This window comes from Cyanistes caeruleus, chromosome 8 (genome assembly GCF_971803275.1).
Source record: "Cyanistes caeruleus chromosome 8, bCyaCae1.hap1.1, whole genome shotgun sequence".
Classification (NCBI taxonomy): domain Eukaryota; kingdom Metazoa; phylum Chordata; class Aves; order Passeriformes; family Paridae; genus Cyanistes; species Cyanistes caeruleus.
In genome coordinates this window covers 13,282,492-13,302,989 of record NC_141708.1, presented here as the reverse complement: position 1 = coordinate 13,302,989, position 20,498 = coordinate 13,282,492, and the positions used below count along the sequence as shown (strand labels likewise).

Genomic DNA, 20,498 nt, shown 5'->3' with positions numbered 1-20,498 from the left:
ATTCTGTAATTCAAGCTGTTGTTGTAGATTTGTTTTCAGACTCTGACCCTCTTCGCTTCCAGGTGACTGCATTTTGAACTTTTATTTACAGGAAGTGCACATTCATCAGACTGGTGAGAAAATGTTATACAAACACAGCATGCATAAACACAAAACAGTGATGGCTATGAGGGGTATCAGCTAACATGGCACTGTAACTTCATTACACCCTCATTTATGTACTTCACTAATGAGACAAGCACAGGTGTCCAACACGGTCCCTCACATGAGATGAATAACAATAATACAGTCCAACCTGCTTTAGCCATGCTTGGTATCCAGAAGATATAAGCTGAAATCCATCTTTTGGCATGTGTATTCGGGGCTAGGAGAGAATAGACATAAAGAGAGACCTCCTTTTACACTGGGACCTAGCTAACCTAAGTCTAAATTCTGGAGCATTTTAAACAATGCAGATTTTTTAAAGGCACATACGAAGATTTAGACCCCAGATTAGTTCTTGTTTACTGCTCTGATATCAGCTGCTTTAAGAACACTTTTTAATAAAGTCACCGTTTTTCTGTTTTTCAGTTTTACATTTCAGTTCAGTATATATAGGTATTTATTTTTAATTTCCACAAAAATGTGCTTGGATAAGCACAGCCTCTGTGGTGGGTGCAATAGCAAAGACTAATGGTCATTAATGCTTTTGACATTACATAAAAAGCAAATGGTGTCAAAACAGCAGTAGTCAAGCTATGAGTGCTTTCACAGTTACCATCCTCAACATGGTCAGAGCAGACACTGGACAACATGAAGAGATGACAGAAAATTCCTGAAGAGGTGCAGCCTTAATACCACGGTAACAGGTTACTGTACTTACACACAGCCATAAATTATGCCTCAAATCAACAGACAAATATAACCTCCCCCCTCATTTACTGTTTTTATGCTTTATTGGATTGAAGAAAAGGCAAGACATCAAATTGCTCTAGAAGCACAAAACATATATAGCATAACTTACAGCTAGGAAAAAACATGCAACAAACCCCAAAACATTGTCTAACGTGACATTTATTTGTAGTTCAAAGATACTTCCATATTCAAGTGGATTCAAGTGTTCCCCCTCCCCCTCAAAACAAGGAGACACTTAGAAATTAAAATCATATCTAAGCAACAGGACCAGACAGAATATCCACAAACAGCAAGCCTAGAGACTTCTCTTACTCTCCGAAACTACTTCACAATTCCTTTCTTAACTTACAGTACTTCCCCTCCAAATCAGATGTGTGCCCCTACCATTCCTCCTGGAAGGCTGGAAGAAGCTTACTCATTTTAGTTTGTACAAACTGCATCCACTTCGGTACTCGTAACAACAAAAAGTACAATTTCTTGGAGAGAAAAAAGGTGTTACAGCTGAATGATAAACTATCACATCTATGGTGGGCATTTAATAAAGAAATAATAATACATATAATAAATATATAAAAATAATATATATTAAATATATATTAAAGAAATAAAATTATTAATAAAATAAGGACTAGAACAGACTAAAATCTTGCCTCTAAAGAGAAGTACACACTCAGGATTTTACAGTATACTTTGAGCACTTGTTATTTTTGCTTCTCTCCAGTTTGAATTTAAATCCTCCTAAATCTTTCAAAGTAGTAGTAAGATTATGCCCTGGTGTCCTAGCCAATGATCTCAGTTGAACATGAATTTTAATAACCACCATTGTGCTGATAAATTAAAGTCAAGTATGTCTGGTTACTGCATTCACCTGCTGTGTTTGGACTTGCAATGCTTAACACATTAACAAACCATGTTTTAGGAGACTTCTCACACAGCTAGAAGCATCATCCTCCAACTGATCCTTCCTTCAGCACTAACATCATGGGTGGTTAGTCTCTCTACGACTGTAAAATGGGGACAACACTCATTTAACCCACCTCACAGGTTTGCTAAGAGGAGCTCTTGACATTTCCATGTGCTTTGGAAATGGAAGAAACTATATGAAGTGCTGCATATCTAGCAAGAACAATATAGAAATACACATTTTACTTCTGGCTCAAGTGCTTCAGTTTCTTTTTCAAAGAAGCACAGCCCAGTATGTATCTATTCAGGAAATAAAAATAAGAGCCCTCATAAACTAGCAGAAATAACAATCACTTGAAATTGGTTTCAGAAGAAGAGAGACCTGAATACCACTCTCAGATGTGCCCAAGTTCACAGAACAAATTGTTGTGATGATAGAAACAAATTGCATTCACAACAAATTGTGAAAAATTACTTCATTTCTTTCTGTCACCTAACCTACAAATTAAAGGATAACAGTCAAGCTATTCAGACCAGCAGGCTTCTTAACATTTGCTAACCCATCAGTCCAGAGCAGTCTGAATAATTGATTTAAGACACTGACTTGAACCATTTCATTTGAAGACCCCGGTCCTGCAAATATGTAACTGTATTAACAGATCTGTTACCAGTAACAGGATTACTCTTCAGCAGAAGTGTTTTCAGTAGTAAAGATAACACTGTATTTCTATTTACACAATGCTTACCAACACAATTTTTTGTGATTAGAAGGTAAAGTTGTTTGAGTATTGTAATAAAAGCAATCAGGAGTTTCAGCAGATTAGCAGCTACCATAAACTCAATTTATTTTTCAATGCTGACAAGTGAAACATAAAAATAGTAGAAACTAAGACCCATCATTCATCCCTCAATACTTGCAAATATTTGCAAAATCCTCTCAATGAGCTACGTCTCCTCTGCATTTGATAAACCTACTCTCATCTAAGAAGAAATGACAGACTGCATAGAAGAGAAGCGAATTTTACCACTATAAGGTATGTGTGTCATTACCCACATACTGCCACTTATGCCATTAAAGTGAGATATGCACAAGTGAGCCCCCATTTACATCAAAATAAGTACAATAGAAAAGTATAATTTAATTAAAATTTATCAGAGTGATGATTGGTTGTAAAAGTTTAGCCAATTTCCTAAATTCTGAATTTCTGTGGTTCTATAAGGCACACTGTAAATGACCCCTAGGAATGCATCCTTCAGCAGAAAGAGGCAATTAAAATAATACATCTGGTTAAAATATTCTGAATTGCAGTATCCCAATGACAGCAGACAGGACTGTAAGACTGACAATTAAAAAAAATAAAATTGCCCCTCTTACCCTCAGCCTTAAAAAGAAGTGGGGCCCAGAAAACTGTCCTGTTTGAAAGCTGTATTAATTTATAAATCAACACTAAAATCTTCCATGATTATGATCCATTCAAAGCAATTCCACCAGCAATACAATTAATTGCCCAGCAAGACCTACTCATTTTTGTATTTTCATGAGCACACATCGTTTATGCTCATGGTTCAATACCATTCATAAACACAGTATTTTCTCTTAGCATCTGCTCCAGCATTTTCCTTGACTAGAAGTCAGGCTGCTAGGGGAATTTTGCTCTTTTTCAATAGCATTGACAGTGATTGCTTTCCTCAAAAAGTAACTCTAAAAGCACTCTAACTACTAATTTCTATCATGCTATTTCGTGAATATTTCATGTTTTGGTTTAGGTGAGGGACTAATTTGTAATTTAACCTAGTCTACTTCCTTTTCCAAGACATTGATATTTATTATTGAGGCCTTGCCTTAAAAATGAGCCTTACATTACTACAAATGGCTTATTCCACAACCATCAGCACCTTACTCACAGTTCTAAAATGCAATTTTACTGCATATGAAGTCCTTACTCTCTCTCTAGTCTTTCTGGTGTCCACAGAATATGTTATCTATACATTAGCCATATATTAAAATTAAATATATTGCATATGTCTATAAACTGGGGAGCCAAAATAGCTTACTTTGCTCATTTCTTTGTCTGCAACCCCTGCCTTTTTTCCCTTTAGTAATCTACTCTTCCATTTTTAAACCATTTGATTTCTGCAGTCTCTAGCAAGGTCCAGAACAACAGAATGATTCTTGAGAACAAGTCAGTAATTTAAAATTCAGTGGTACCCTCTCCACTTCTCTACCAAGACTGATTTTCAGAGGACATTTAATTACAGGCCTGAGTTCCTATTTTCTAAGCCTAAACACAACCCCTGAAGGCTTACAAGATTTGAGTCACAGCTGGAGCTGTGGTTACTATACAGTTTAAATATCAGCCTCTTTACTGTGCAATTTGTTTCGAAAATCAAATCAGATGCTGTGTCATAAACAAGTGCTAATTAAGTACTGAGCGGAAATTGAGCTTTTTTGTGCAAGAAGGGTTCTTAAATATCTGCATCTTCACTTCCATAAGAAAGGATAAATATGTCAAGAATGATAATTATAAAAGGAAACCTACTATGGTACTTCCAAGGCAGTACTGCTGCTTCTGCATTTCATCTGCTTCCATGTAAGAAGAAATGAGGGGGGGAAAAAAGTTGAGACCTGTATGAAATATATATGTACTAAGGATCTTATTAATCTGATCATATCACCCATAATGCTTGCTGTTCCCTCAGAGAAGACATTCACTCTGGGTTTCCATCACACAGGACTTAAACAAGCAAACTAAACCCATCTCTCTCCATCACTGCAAAGCAATAATGAAGCTACTTATATTGCCATTTCTTTTAAGTCATGATCTACACACAGTACTTATTTTACAATAGCATTGAATTCATTAGATACAACACCTTGTTTGATAAATATCAAGTGAAGAACAGGAATCATGCATTTTAATACTCTGAAGGTTGCCTCTGAGTAACAATATTCACGACTCCATTAACTAACAGGCTCTCGGCTATAAAAGCAGAATTAGATCTGTCAGTCACTGACATGGAAGGGCATGGCCAGTTGCACTGAAGATTGTCCGGCTGAGATGACTTCCACAGCAAAGGAAAGTATCCCCTGTGGCCTAGAACTTGTAATGAGTTTGCATCCATTACAGCAATAAACTGAATTCCTATTACAGAATATACAACTTCATGGCCCAAACAGATCCCTGACTCTACTGCCCAAAGCAATACTCAAAATAAGGCACAGTTAGATCTGTGGACCACAGCTCAACAAAACCAAACATGATTTCAAAATATTTCATTGTTATTAGGAGAAAAACCCATGAGCTATCTGATCCTAAAAGCTTAAGTTGCCAGTATTTAAGTGTGTCCTTTGTGAGATTTTGTAGAAAGAATGAACAAACACTAAGTCAGCTGACTGTCAGGTCTCACAGTTTGATACAAACTCCTTCAGAAGGACACAGCACTCTTGAACAGTAGGCTCTGACTGCCTGTGAACTTAATGAGTTCACCGCACGTGGTGAACATGGCTACTCCAGTTCTTTAATGAATCTGCCTGAGTTCGTCAACTGAGATCTGCTCAAAACCAACTCCCACTGGAGAGTGTCTATTTATACTCCTTGACAGATAAATAGATGCAAGGTTTTTTTATATCCTGCAAGAGCAGCAGCAACCAGGTAAACTACCTCTGTAACATGAAACACCTGGATATCTTCTTTAGGGCTCACAAGAATACTAAGCTACAGTATTGAAAACCAAATGGTGACAGCACTCCATTAATCTCTGAACAAAGTAACAGCAAGATCCACAAACATGCTTACTCGAGCAGTGTGGAGATTCTCTTTGTGCCCGCACTTGATTTCCCAATGATTTAACATTTTAAATATGAAAATCAAGTACTATATCCAGCCTTCTTCAGAACTGCAAGATCTGTGGTGAAGGCCATTTCCCATGCTTGTTTCTGAATTTGTGCCAGGTAAGTATCCAACAAGAACAGCAACATTCCAACATTCACAGTGCAAGCATTTATGTATAAGCTGGAAGCTTGTCCAGAGATCAACAAAAAGAAGTTGCTGCCTTCCAAGTATTGTGTCTCTTTTTTGTAAGTCCATAGAAAAGTCATAGAGCTCACTTGGATTCTAATTTTTCACTGACATTCAGAGCATCAGGAAAAGAAAGTTCTGTTTTTTTTTAAAAAAATACAGCCAAGGTAAACCAAATTAAGTTTGGAAAACTAAAATTTCCATAATCAGCATAAGAAACTACAATATTAACTTTTTACCCTCCCAATCTCCTGTTGAGTCTTAGGTAACAGACAAAAAAGCATGCAGGAGAGATGGGTTACAGGTCTGTGCCAAATATCCTGGAAGGAAACCTGCCATTCACACATTAAGCAGACAGATTTGTAAAAGGAATACCATTTTTTTTCTAAAGAGAAGGAAACACTTTGAAGAGCACACTCCAGCACTCCCCCAGATTTTCTGCTTAGCTACTGAGCTCTTGTCTTCTGAGCAGGGTCCAGCATTAGCCAAATATTTTCCTGTTCAATAAATCACTTCCTTTCTGCAGGAATGGTCATTCTGTCCAAATACATTTCCCTCACAAAGCACTCTGCTACCATTACAATGCAGGACCTTTTCACCCATCAGAAGTAATTTGGAATTTGTAACTAATTGCTTCAAAAACTTACCAAAATATATTAAATTTCTTTTCCTTACGTAAATACCCTGTACCAAGTTCAGCTCCATGACAGTTCTTAATTCCTGGCATAGGATGCAAGTGTTCCTTTGCTTTGCTTAACTAGAGCAAACTCCTCCTTCAACCAAGAAACACCAAAGCATCATGTGCTGTCTTGGAGGACTGCAATGCCAGAAGGAAGCAGGGGCAAGAGCAATAGTTGAAGATACCTAAAGAGCAGCCCCTGGTAGCATCCTCACACAGGACAACCATCTGTAATTCTAACCAGAATGAATCTAAAATGTTGCAGAAATGGCTGGCCAAAAAATCAAAAACCAAAGCTAAAACACAGACAAACAGTATGTCCAGCCTCCCAAGAAAGTAAAGGTACTGAGACTGAGTACTGATAACTATAGCCAAAATGAAACAGTCACCATGGGAGGCTAAGTAAATCTATTCCCAATTTAGAACAAATGAGAATTAGTGCTAGACTAACCCAATCTTCTTCTTTAAGAAGATCACTGAAGTCCAGACAAATTAGAAGTAGTTAAGCATTTGAGATGACATGTAGGAAGTTACTCGTTAAAATTAAGAGGATTAGGATTAATACCAGAGTCACAAGAAGGCTAAGAAACTAAAAACTGTAGTGCATCACAGGCAATTTTGAAAAAGGAACCACTAAGCTGTAAAGAGAATGATCCTTGTTGAAATCTATTATTATTCTTGAAATTATGTTAAATATTCTCACTAATACCTAAAATACTCAAGAATTACCAATGTGCTAATGAAATAGACATCATAAATATATAGGAGAAAACATCTTAGAAATTTGGTAACAGAACTGACACATGATGAATAAAAATCAAAGTTACATTATTTCCATTTTAAATTATGAACTCAGTACCTGAGAAGAGGAAAAGAGACCCTGGGATATGTTACTCATTAGAGTAATTATTATTATTAGATAATGATGGCTCACCCATAAGATGGAGCCAAGGAAATGGCAAATACTACTATAGGATACTGTATAAAGTAAAAAATTCCCAGAAAAGAGGAATTAGGATCACTGCTTTAGTGCAAGGAATCTATAAAATATTTCCTGGAATGTTCTGTATAGCTCTGGTCATTCGTGTTTCAGGAAGACTAATGAAATTTTGCAGCTGTTTAAAAAGGTCTACTAAGATGATCAAAAACTATGATCCTCCTGTCTTATAGCAGAATTAAAGAATGCTGGTTTAGCCTGACCAGATCCAGCTCAGAGCAGAATATGATTGCTCTCCACAAATATCTACAGATGAACACAGGGGAACGAGGAGAGCTGTTTATGCTCAAGGACACTGGCATAACAAATGAGAATGAATTAGCCATGAATGGAGTTAAGCAAGAAAGTAAGAACTAGGATTCTGACTTTCAAAGTAGTCAAATTTGGAATAGCTCTACAATGTCATAGCAAAGAGAATTCCACTTAGCTACTGCTTTCAATAGTTTGCGAAAGCTTTAGAGAGTACTTTGGTTACCAGTATCAGACTTGAACACATAAGACCTATTCCAAGCCAACACCAACGTGTCCTCTCACTGACGGGCCCTTTATCATCTCCATGTAAATTCTTATTTTAAAGTCAGTGAGATTATAGGAATATTTTCTTAGCAGTAAAAAATTTTCAGGGTATTTATGCTTGCTTTTAACAACAGCTGTAACAAAGTACTAGAGCAATACACTTCACTGGAGTCATCCTAGTCAAGAGAAGGAAAAATAAAAAGGAAAAAGTTACAAAAAGAAAAGGAAATGTAGATTTTAAAATATATTAGAAAAAGGGAACACCTGTCACATTTGAAGAGGCTGTTAACATTATTTGAATTTTTTTCTGTTGAGATGCTTCTAAGACTCATCTTCGAAAACAAGATCGATCCATCGTTTCTTGAGACTACACCCCCTTCTTGTTGTTCTAATTTGCAGGAGATGAATGATAGCTGGCTGCATTTCTCAATCATGCTCACAGTTTTGGCATATAAGAAGGAAGGGCATTGAGTAGACCAAATGAACAACCCCCCTGGAGAATCGCCAACATCTTCCTAATAGACAGAATTCAAGGCCAACTATCCATAAACTAAAAGCAACTCCCACATAAACACTGCTCCATTCTGTATTGCTCTCACAATAAATTACAAACGATGTGTGTAGAGAGGGAGAGTGACTACATTGTATGACAGACTTTCATGATAGACCATTTTTCTCTGAAACAACCAGAGACTGTTCTGGTTGCTGTATGGGCAACCATGGAAACATTCAGACTCTTTTCTAGTCAGTGTACAGTCCAGCCCTGATTAGTATCCAAGCAAAGACTGCCATCACCTTTCACAACAGTGTTTCATCCATCTCACTATATCTGGGGGAAAAGAACCCCCTCCATTCTGTAAGAATAACTATGTCCTAAAATGGACATAAGAGTGTGTTCCTACAAACAGAAAAATCCCATGTAAGGCACAAAGCCAGCTAAAAAAATTCACACCAGAGTTCTGCACTGGCTGGTGTTAACCAAATTCCCTCTCTACCATCTTCTTCAGATCTGGCTTGCTCCAGGTCCTTCTGAAGAAGATAGCTCCATCTAGACTATAGTTAAAAGAACACACTTACTATTGTTTTGCTAACATACAACTGCACTTAAGAACTTCATTCCTTCGTAGCATGCCCCTGCAACCTTTCCCTTCTCACCACGGGAAGAAGCAAATTAAACCAGCATTAGGCCTTTTTGCTGCTTCTAGTCCAAACTGGTTACTCCAGTGGATTCTGCCAAGAGGCTGCATGGCTCCTGCCCACAGACTGTAAACACTTCTGTCCTTTCCTCAAAGAAGACTAGAAAAACCCCTTGCTGAGCTTTCCCATTCTTCCTCATTCTCTCCTTTCTGTTGCTCTCATCAAAATGACTGCACAAGACCCTGTTTTAGCAGTGGGGGAAGGAAAATTAAATCAGATGTTTCTCAATTTTTAGCACAGAGGAGGACTAGAAGTAGCTAGAGAGTGCAAAATTATGATCAGTCATTTGCTTCCAAGCAAAATCATTGTGGAAAAATGAAATAATTTAAAACTGTAAGTCATCGTGTCTGCTTCTGAACCCTTCTGCCATCCCAGCTAACAAATATGACTGTGCACACACAGCGGCAAATAGGCTGAGCACCCATTGGTTAATGGGACTATGGAACTTGCACAGCAAAGAGAAAAAAATGAATTTTAATGCAGTTTTTAGAAATACTTGTCATTGTTTCAGCATTGCCATTTAGTGAATGGGACCGATTTCTCTCTCAGTAGGGGATGATATTTTAATGATGTAACAATGTACTTCCCAGAAGAAAGACAAGCCTCATGAGGCAGATTAAAACTAAGAATATTCAGATCCCATTAAAATCAGACAGTTTCAAGCCATTTTTAAAATTAATTTTGTTTAATGATAAAATGGGTTATCTTAACAGGTGGCTAGCCAATTGTAAAATTAACCAAAACATGGTCAGAAGCACAATGGTAGCTATTAGAAGAACTGGTTTCTTTGTATTCTGCCTTCTATTAACAGCGTACGCTATCCCTACACAAATTCCTCCAGTCCATGACCCCTGGCAAATTTCTGAGCTTCAGCTTTCTCTTTCTGCAAGCAGTGGCAGCATTTGTCCAACACCAGACTTCCTCAGCACCTCAGAAAAAAAGGCATTAGGAAGATCTGTTGTTTAATAAGCAGAAAATATTTAATGTAATTCCCAGGATGTTTATTTTCAACCATTTCTGTGGTATCCAGAAGTTTTTCACATCACTAATCAGTATCCTGTCAGGGAAACAGCTTCATGTTTGATTGCTCATTAGTTGTATTTTGAGCACTTACTCTTTAGCTGCAGCCACTGGACACTGCTATTCTACAATTAATTTTCAGTTTCCACAGCTGAACACACAGTGGATTCAGCCCTTCCGTGCAAAATCACTTAAAATGTATAAATAATATGCCTAGTTGAGCATTCTCTGAATTGTAAGGAAGAAATGAGGAAGACTAAAGAAAATACTCAGTACTGGAAATACCAGTTAAGCTTGCTACTGAGGACAGTTAAATATTACACAAATCTCACCAGCACGCATGGAGTTTAAGATGACACAATATAAACAGACAAGGAAGTGAGAAAACAGCCTATTCCATCTGCATTGATTAATTTAGCATGAAAATTTTTCTACAAAAAAAATCAAGTTGCTCAGCTTGCTGGTTTTGCTGGTCTTAAATGTGACCATAAATACTGCTGCAGTAATCACTGAGAAAATTAATATGACAAGAATATATAGCAACCTATACAAATGAAAAAAAGTTAGTGGAATCCCTTCACACAATACTTAGTGAGAATTCCTAATTTCCAGGTATAAATTACTCTCCTTCTAATGGAAAATAAGTATCTTTCATTAACACATTTTATAATACAAACAAACTGCCAACACAGTAAAATCCATAGAAAACAAAATAATGGATGAACACATTCACTTGACAGACATATCCAGCCAACATCTGTATGTCAGGAAATACTATCTGATCCCCACTGAAAATGTTTTTAGAGTGTGAAGTGAATTTTAAATGAGACCAGACCAGGAAGTCTCCTCAACCATTTAACTTCATCTCAAGTCATTATTTCTGCTACCTCAGTAGCTGCTAGCACTGAAAATGAAGAAGGAAACAACATAACTTTATATTTCATCTCATTTATGGCCCAGACATCAGAACTTGGAGTATTCCACTTGAAGTGGCCAACCAAAGATGACCATTTGATTTTTTTTCTTCATTAGGCACCTCTTAAGGTAATCTCTGAACACTGCACATTCCTATCTTACCACGATATACAACTATGGAATAATTTTATTTTCTTCCTCTGAAATCCGCATTTTCTTTTTACATGTCACAATCTATTTTAGGATACTGAGAATGCTGAGGCCACCACACACCTTGTATCTTCCAATGACTATTTAGGAAGCCCTTTGCCTAACCAAACTTCGTGGTTAGAACAGTCTGCTTTATCTTACTAATGAGAATGATAATTTAGTACCAAATACTCATGAGGAATTATAGCTCTGCTGACTGGCAAATAATTTGCCAAGGCAGATTAGTTTAGCTGCATAAAATAAATATCCACCTGCACATACTAGCACTAATCAGGGCGTGAAATTAAACTTTTTATTCAGTGGGAAATAACTGCTGCAAGGCGGCGATTTAGTCTGAGAAGCAAATATTAAGGTCAGCCTATTCTCTCTGATGTTTATAGTACATATTACAGTGCGGAGAGCATGGTGCAACAAATTTGGCTTTTTAAGTCTATCAAACTAAATACTTCAGTGATGCGATAGCAAATTTGCCATTTGCTTTTCTAATTGCATACATTTAATGGAGCAAAGTGGCTGAAATGAAACATTACCAAAGAAGTGAGGGTAAAGTTACTGAAGTACCAAAGGCCTGCATCAAGTGCAGAAAAATCTACAGCACGAAGTTTGGGGTAGAAGAAAATTAATCAATGTTTTTCCATACAATATGCTAGTCCCAACAAATATCAAAAAAAACAGGATACTATTTCAGTACCATTGGAAAAACTGGCAAATGCATATTTATAGTTATAATATACATATTTAAATGTTTAATATTCAAGAAGGATTTGCAACCCCACATTTAAAAGGCAATGCTCTGCTATCCCAGCTAACAAAATTATTCTACTGCTTTGATGACATCCTTGCTTTGGATACCCAGGTGTCTCTACCACAATGTCCATGACACAAATAAGTTACTGGGAAAACTGCAAGGTTTTCAAAGATTTTTTAAAAATAGCTAAAAAAGAACAGGTCTTAAAAATCCTGGTCCCATTGACACCAAGAATGACATAGGTTTGGTGCAAGCAGAGCCTCTTTTAAAGTATAAGCCTTTGTCCATCTGTTCCATATATAAACATACATGCAAACAGCAGGAAAAAAAAATCCAACTTTATTATCCTCCAGCCTTCAATTACACTGACTATTCTTTACTGTATTACCTGCCAGTTATGTGGGAGCTCCTACAAACATGCAAATATAAAAATTAATGAACTTGAGAGTTTTCCCTCATTAAAAAATAAAACAACCCACAACCAAAAAGAAGCCCAACCACCAAAAAACCCAAACAAACAAAAAGCACCCCCAAATCCCAAAACAAAACAAAAAACAAAAACAACAATAACCCTCACAGATGCATCTTAAAACACAGCCAGAAGGCTCTGGTTCTGCTATGAAACTGGAAGACCCATTAGCAGCTCCTAGAATCCAATTATCCAAAACCAAAAGGAAAATGGTATTTTGGGGGTGAAACAGAAATAAAAGAACACTCAGACTGACTTCTTCATACTCATGAGCCAGGAAATGAAGTAAATTATTATAAATGAAGTAAATTATTATTCAAATTAATTAATTTATAAAAACTGAGAAAGTGAAGCTCTTAAGTATCAAGTTTTTGCCTCTCAAATGGCCCTAGATGGGACCCCAAACTGGTCAGGTACTGTTCCAAGCACTGCTAATTAAACACAACTGAAGTTGTCACTAGTCCATTCAAGAAAACAGATGTTGCTTCATAGAGCTTTGATATTTTTCTTAAATACCTTTCAAAATGAGGAACAAAAAATATGAACTCTTATAAAAAGGGCTTTATTGTATTTTTATAGCATATTACATACCTTGTAACAATCATTCTGTTAAGAGTGAATGTCAGTTTTATTTTCTGTCCCTTTTTTCCTGGCTATTTACAAGCTTTGAAAGAATCATTCCTTAATTAAGTCTAAACATAGTTTTATATAAATGGATTCCTGGAATTAAAAACGTTCAGACTTAAGAAATGATTGTTACAGAGACTGTAACAGGTCGTAAAAAAGAATGCCACTTTAAACAAAGATTTCTCATTTTAATTAAAAAGATAATCATCAGAACATTCGTATACTTAACAGAACCATTTGAAGCTACTTTGAAAAAATATCTACTATTCTATGCAGGCTTATGTAGTTTACTTTATATGACATTTAATGAAAGTCTCAGTTGAGCCTATCACACTCATACTTTAAATACTGTATCTACAGTTTCAAACACTTATTTGAACTTGAAAGTTACTTACTGAGCACCTCAATTTCTTGATCTTGGGTAAATCACTATGTGACTATGGAAATCCCATATTCCTGAATGCATAAAGGCAGAGCTCTCTATGGCAGGGGGTTTTGGGTGGGACTTTTGTGCGCATTTTTTTAGGTTAATGGGCACAGTCACCTCTCTCTGTAGCTGGTGCATCAGTCTCTTATACACTGTACTTTATAAAGAGTGTACTTTTATCAGTAGGACCATACAAAAAAGAAAACAGGCTGAAGTGAATGAAGGTTCCACTCTGGTGAAATCCTTGCTGCAGCTGCAGAACACTGGACTATTTAATTTAAAAGATTGTATTTTAAATCTATGAATCATCTTTCATTTAAAAAAACAACAACAAAAAAACCCCACCAAACTTTTGAAAGATGATGTGCAGAATACATGATACAAGACATGCATTCACCAGTGAAAATAGTTTTGTGAGCAGTTGCTTAGTACTGTGTAGTGTTAATACACAGCAATTTATTATCAGGAATAAATTAGGTCTTATTAAGACAAAGAGGTAAATTGAGTAAGCAAATTAAATTAAATAAATCACTTAAACCTTAAATATTAGATTATACATATTGTACCTGACCACAGATAACCAGGAAATTAGTAGCAGATATCAGTTAAATGCAATACTGCCTCACTGGCAAGCAATCCAGCCAACAGCAGCCAGTGAGAAGGCAGATGCCTTCTACTCCCATCAAAAAGTTACACAAACATGAGCATACAGAAAAACAACAGAGTACTGTTTGTCTTTCAAAGCATCAAATATAGATGCAAACAATGAAAATAATTTCATTCAAAATATTAGCACTGGATGAGTCTTTCCCATGACACTTTTCTGTTAGAGTTGGACATTAAAATGAAAATCAAATCACCAGGTCCATCTTCCTTCACACCTGGTGATTCAAGAGAGCTGCTCAAAGTTAATGTCAAAAATTAAGTACTGACATTTTTAAGTGGAAAAAAATATTATTTTCTAGAGAAGCATAAACAAACTACCACCTAGAGGGTTGCTTTTCAATATGAAATGAAACCTACTCCAAACACATTTCAAAACCAAAACTGTCTCTCCTACCTTTGCTAATAGGCCTCATACCTCCAAAATGTATTTGATTATTTACCTACAATGCTCCTTGGGAAACTCTCAGGAAAAATCAATAATTAATAGCAAAGCCCACCCTTCAAGCCAAACTGTGAGCCACCTAATAAGGAAGATGCAAATGAAGCACACCACACACTAAGATGGACAAGGTAATCCACTGTGAATGATTCAGCATAAGCTGAGAGGATGCACGAGCTGTTCTGCTACCTCTGTGTGGATAACTGTACCAGTGCCATTACTGCAGTGCCCAAGCACTGTCTGAGTGCTACAAGGCAGAGAAAAGACATTTCCTAGGAGGGCCAAGATGATACCTGCAACTTATTCCTCATGTATCCTGATGTATCTACCTGTGCAGCCCTTCCAGAAGACCCCATCAAGCCTGACAAACACTTTACTCCATCAGCAGAATTAAAGAGTCACATTCTGGACCAATGCACCCTAAAGCAAAAGCCTGAGATGTGCTTAACAAGACCTTTGCTTCCTCTACTCTCAACCTGTACGCAAAAATACTCTAAAAAGTTCAGAATGGACAGAGGGAAGCTAAATCTTGCACTGCATGTTTTACCAGCATTTTGCATACAAAAGGTACTTTAATAAAACATGAAAGAACATGGGTTAGCTTTCAGCTATCAGTGCAGTCTCTCTTGATAATTCTTCCCTTTATCAGGTGTTCTTAACAGATGCATATCCCAGAAGAGCAGCTTCATTTCATTTATGACTCTCCCCAGTGTCAGGGAGTCTATTGTTTGAGTGGGACACTGCCAGCTGCAGAATGGACAGGGATTCCCTCAGCCTCCAGGCCCAGTGTTACAGATGATCTCAGACCACCTGGACTAAGCCCTTGAATGAGGATCTTGGCACAAAGGGTGAAAAAAGTAATGTATGAGAAGTCAGTGTAGCACGTTCACGATGCTGTCTGGCAGCAGACAATAATGTTTCAGCAGAAACTTCTTGGGATGTGAAACTCACTATCTAAAGGCAGGTTGTAATTAGCAAGCTTGGCCAAACACAAGTGTGGCAGGATCTGTGACACTCCTTTGGCCAATCCCACACCAAAGAGGGCCATTCATTATTACTAATTGCTACCTTGCATATTTAGGTGTCCATAGCATTTTTCCACTTTGCCTAGCTGAGACTCTATAAACCTGCCAAACTTGGAGACTACTAGCAAATGGGTGAAAAAGTCTCATGAAAGAAACAAATTCGTCCTGATTAAAAAACAAAAGCCAAACAAGTGTTCTGAAGCTCAATTAGAAATTAAAATCTGCAACTAGAGTTTCCTCAATTTCATTTTGGGCATATGTTCTGAAGATCTAATAGAATTCCTTCTTCGTGATGAACTCAAGTTTAATTCTGTGCCACTAGAAGCACTAATCCAAAATAAACTTTTAGCAAGTGTTGCCAGTCATTTAAATTATACCCTTAGGGAAAGAACAGTTTGGGGCACCTGAAATTTACATTCAGTTTAGTTGGCAACACCTTGTTTTCATTTCTAAATTTTAAGTTTCTAGCCAAAACCCTTAGAAATATCAACAAAGGACGAAAAAAAGAATTAATCTACAGTTTAAGTAGACAATGCCTCAAATCTATGGAAATTAGCCATATTTGAAGAGCACCTTGGATGCATGTACTGGTTTCCATACCAAAGGCCAACTCAAAGCCTAAACAATGTACGAGCTCCCCGCAGTCACTATCACTGATACACTGCTGCAGCAGCAGGTGAAACACTCAATTGCCAGTATTTAGAGATCTCAAAGTAGAATGGGAGGAAAAACAAAATGACAGAGGGATATTCTAAGGTGCAGAAATAAAGAAAGAAACCCAAGAATTACATGCGCAAAGCCTGCCGGTGCCTGTGGGGCCCTCTGCCAGTTCCTGCCTCACTCCAGTTAAACTTCTCCCACTCCCAGGTGGCACCTGCAGCCCCCTCCCCCTCCTCCCAATTCTCCTTTTGCCCGGATCTGGGGACCCTGCTCACTGCCCTCCCCGTAGGCAGGACGCCTCCTCTCCCCGGGTCCCGCTCACCACCTTCCCCCGCCCGCCAGCCCAGCGCCCTCCGGCCCGGCCCAGCCCCGAGGCCCGGGTCCCCTTCCCCACTGCCCCCCGCTCCATCTCGCCCCTCCATCGACAGAGGCAGCCACCCTCCCCCGCCGCCTCCCCCAACCCCCGCGGCCCCTCACCATGAACTTGAGCGCCTTCTCCTGCAGGACGGCCTCGGCCGGGTCCATCGTCCTGCGGGGCCGGGCCGGGGCCGCCCCCCCGCTCAGTGAAGGCCGCAGCCAGTGCAGACGGGAACCTGCGCTGCCCCGCGCCCCCCCACCTCGCCCCGCTGCCTGCACGGCGCATGCGCCGCTCCGCAGGCCCACGGGAAATGGAGTCCCCGGCCGCGTCCCTGGCAAAGGTCCTACCTGCACAATAAAACTACAAATCCCGGCAGGTTCCGGATTTGGGGGCACGCTGGGAGCCGGCTGGCGCATGCGTTTTGTGCGGTGCAGGGGCCGACGGGGGTTGTAGTAATCTGGGGCCGTGGCGGTGCGAGGTGCGGGCCGGGGGTGACGGACACGGCCGCTCTGAGCGAGCGAGCGAGCGAGCGAGGGAGGGAGATGAGGAGGCGCTCGTCCTGCAGGTGCCGAGCGGGCAGTTTCCAGCTCCAGACCTTCCCTGGGGTGGAAGGTACGGCTGGCTCCTGAGTCACAGCCCGGCGCTCTCACATGCCCCGTAGGAGGGTCCCACGCTTTGCTCTGGCTGCTCTCCGTGCTCGCGCACTGCCGGCGTTCCAGTCGATCATTGCTGCCAAACCTAAACAGAGCTCCGTGCACTGCGTGCCAAAAATGTCTGCTGAAAAGTCACCAGACCGAAGGTCCACGGGGGACGTGAAACAGGAAAATTTGCATCGCTGGAGTGGATCAAGTAGGCTGACATCATTCTTGAGAGATGTTTGTTTGAAGCCATCCTGTACATAAAAAGCCTCCCGTGGTGTTTTGGTGCCCTTTTTCTAATAATGTTTCTAGATCAATTTTCCCTGAAAATTGGACCAAGTTTTCTTTGCTATACTGAGCAGCAAAGAGAAAAAAATAGATGATCAGCATTCCTTGACTACCAGCTGCACATAGAGAGGAGAATATTTACCATATCCCCTCTGTTTCTCTGTTGCACACCCTATATGACCAACTCACGTGGAAGCCATTGCTTCTAATCCTCTTGTTTATTACATTTGCCTCATCTCTTTCCAGTTTTTCTACATTTTTCACATTGCCCAAAAAACTGAATCCACATCGTATGGAGCAGCAGAGAGGAATTGCTTCCTGTGGTTTTGATACCAATTATAAGACCCCGGTAAGTTTCTACTTCTCTATAGCAAACACAACACTGATTTCTAGCCAGTCTGTCATCTAGTAAAACATTCAGATTCTTTTCCTTGCTGCATTTACATAATTTGCTCTGCATTTTGAGTGAAATATTCTGAATTTCTTCCTGTTTAAATGCAGAGAAGCCAGCAACAAACATCAGCACTTGCTTACCCATATGTAGCTCAAACCCATTGTTTTCATTCCTGTCTTTGACACAGGCACAAAACCAGTATCTCCTGAGTACCAGTCCCTTCCCTCATTTTCTCTAAACACTCCATCTCCTCCAGATTTTCAGACAAGATGATCAGAGAGAAAACAGAGGATGCAGAGGATGTGCCCATTACTGGATTCCTCCCAGGGACATGTGACTAGGTGGTGCCTCATGAGCCAGCGCCAGGAGTGTCTGCTGCAGCCAGTGACCCAGCAGAGGTGACGGGGAATGTCAGCCTTTGCAGGGTGTGATGCTGGCATGATCTATGCTCCCAGAGCAGTGGTCTAAGAGAAGGAGGAAGAGATACCCTGATGTTTTCCCTCTACAAATCCCAGGGCATAGAAATCTCACGAATAAAGCTTCCATGTCACCAGGATAAGAAGCTTCCATGCTCTTGGCCGTTGTACTTTAAGCCCAGACTCTTAGCACTGAAATGCCTGAAATGCTTGGCTCTAGTGGGGCTGGGCACTTTCCAGACTGCTGACAGCACTGAAAACACTCACCACGATTATATAAATAACAGTAATTATAATGAGGGAGTCCTATAATTACAAAGGGAGGGCTCCTGTAACAGCACTGAAGGCAACCAGGGGCTGCTGGTGCTTGAGGCAGGACTCTCCTGTGTCTCCTCCCTCCAGGCATCCTGCAACTGACTTGGGATGTAAATGGATCCTCCTGGTAGCAGTGTGGCAGGCTCAGGGCTTTGATTGCATGGTTTATTTGTCAATAATATCTGATGGCCGCCTAATTGTTGGAAAATTGGAAAGTGTAATGCTTCAGCATTAGACACCAGTGTCCCAAAGCCCTCCAGGCTGATTGATCTGTCTGGACTGTAACTTACAGGGGATTATGTCCCTGAACTATGTGGAGCCAAAACTAATGAGTGTTTAGGGGCTGGACTTAAACTTGGTGGTAGGTCAGGGCTTGGTTATTCTGCCACACTGCCATCGGGACCCCACAAAGCAGAACCACTGCAGAGGGACAGGGCAAGAGCCTCAACCTTAGCACAGAGTGACTGAGGAAGGACTCTGAGAAGCAGCACTTGGCCCAGCAGGACTGAACATGAATTAACACCTTGTTGTGGGAATCTCACCTGGATCTCTGCATCTGCAGCCTGACCTTGTGTCTCTTCCCACTGTGGGATGCTCCCTGCAGCTGAATGGCCAGCTGTGCACCTTCCAGCTTTCTATGTCCTCTGTGGCCAGAGGAGAGAATGGTCAGCGCACCAAGCTGTGACACCATCAAGGTGTCACATCACATAGCAGGTGAAGAGACATTGGAGAGGTCTGTGGTGCATAAGGCAGGGAGAAGGCACACTCAACAGATTTATAACCAAACAAACCATTGCTTGTTTGAATTGCAGGAATTGAACATGTCTAGTCACTGCTATCTCTGCCACACTAGAGCCGCCCTGACCAATTCCTCTTTACTTTTCCTTGAAACAGCAACCATACCCTCCTCCCTGCCCTCCACCCCCTCACTGCAGAGCACGTTGCATGAAATGAGCCCATATAGTGCTCAGGGACCTCACCATCCTTCCAGATGAAGGATGCTACCTAACAGTAAAGATATTACTGTGATTATTTTTGCAATAGCATATTGCTCTGTGCATTCTGGACTCTGCGGACCACATCCACGCCTGGTGTAAAGCCATGTTAATTTGCTGTGGCAGTCATTAATTGGGTAAGGAACAGCTGGTGCTTTGCTTCAAGTGAAGCTGGTTGGGTCAGTAAGTAAGTGGTTAAGTGATCTACCACAGGTACAGCCCTACCTTTCTCTGCACTGCAGAGGGGTTTCTCTTCTTGTCCCAGTGACCCATGGTGGAAGCAGAAAGATTTGGCCATGAAACATTAGAAAACTTTAATCAGTGCAGTTCCTTTGGGCATTATTGCCTGAATTTTTATATTTTGAATAATAAAGGATGATTTTAAATTAAATTTGTGGAGTCACCATCTGTGTGTGTTTGGCCTTGTTTTCATCTACTTTGGCAGTGCCTTGGCTTCATTCTTTCCAAGTTGGAGCAAAAAGGAAGGGAAGAAGGGATTTCACTGGTGGAAGAATCTTTTGTTGTTCCCTTTGTCCTGCAAGAACTTGGCGGCAGCAGTGGCAGCAGCTGCTACTGGGGCTGTGTTTCACAGTGATGAGCACACAGGCGATCTCTGATAGCATAAGAGCTTGTGAGAAGGTGACAGGGAGCCCTGCACCCAGAAACATCCCAGTGGTTCAGCT

At 39.9% G+C, this 20,498-nt stretch overlaps 1 protein-coding gene and 1 long non-coding RNA gene across 15 annotated transcripts in view; one reads left to right on the top strand and one right to left on the bottom strand.

The window, feature by feature from the left end:
* BTRC (beta-transducin repeat containing E3 ubiquitin protein ligase) overlaps positions 1 to 17,185 on the bottom strand; it is a 121,281-nt gene extending 104,096 nt beyond the window's left edge. For 3 of the 13 annotated variants that reach the window (XR_015290322.1, XM_086901448.1, XM_086901444.1), the window contains exon 1: positions 16,889 to 17,050. Coding sequence is in view for 10 of the 13 variants with exons in the window: in XM_086901448.1 (XP_086757574.1) it covers positions 16,889 to 16,936 (48 nt within the window). In the remaining 3 variants the exon portion in view is untranslated. Of the gene's footprint in view, positions 1 to 295; positions 365 to 4,337; positions 4,424 to 16,888 lie in introns of all 13 variants that reach the window. The other 10 variants (XM_086901440.1, XM_086901441.1, XR_015290321.1 and 7 more) reach the window with 8 other exon arrangements.
* LOC111931255 (uncharacterized) lies at positions 16,919 to 20,206 on the top strand. Of its 2 annotated transcripts, none has more exons than XR_015290324.1 (4): positions 16,919 to 17,109; positions 17,431 to 17,618; positions 17,942 to 18,044; positions 18,346 to 20,206. It is a non-coding gene; the product is annotated as an uncharacterized LOC111931255 (long non-coding RNA). The 2 variants fall into 2 exon arrangements; XR_015290323.1 differs by lacking the exon at positions 16,919 to 17,109 and adding an exon at positions 17,193 to 17,334.
* Positions 20,207 to 20,498: the final 292 nt, after the last annotated feature.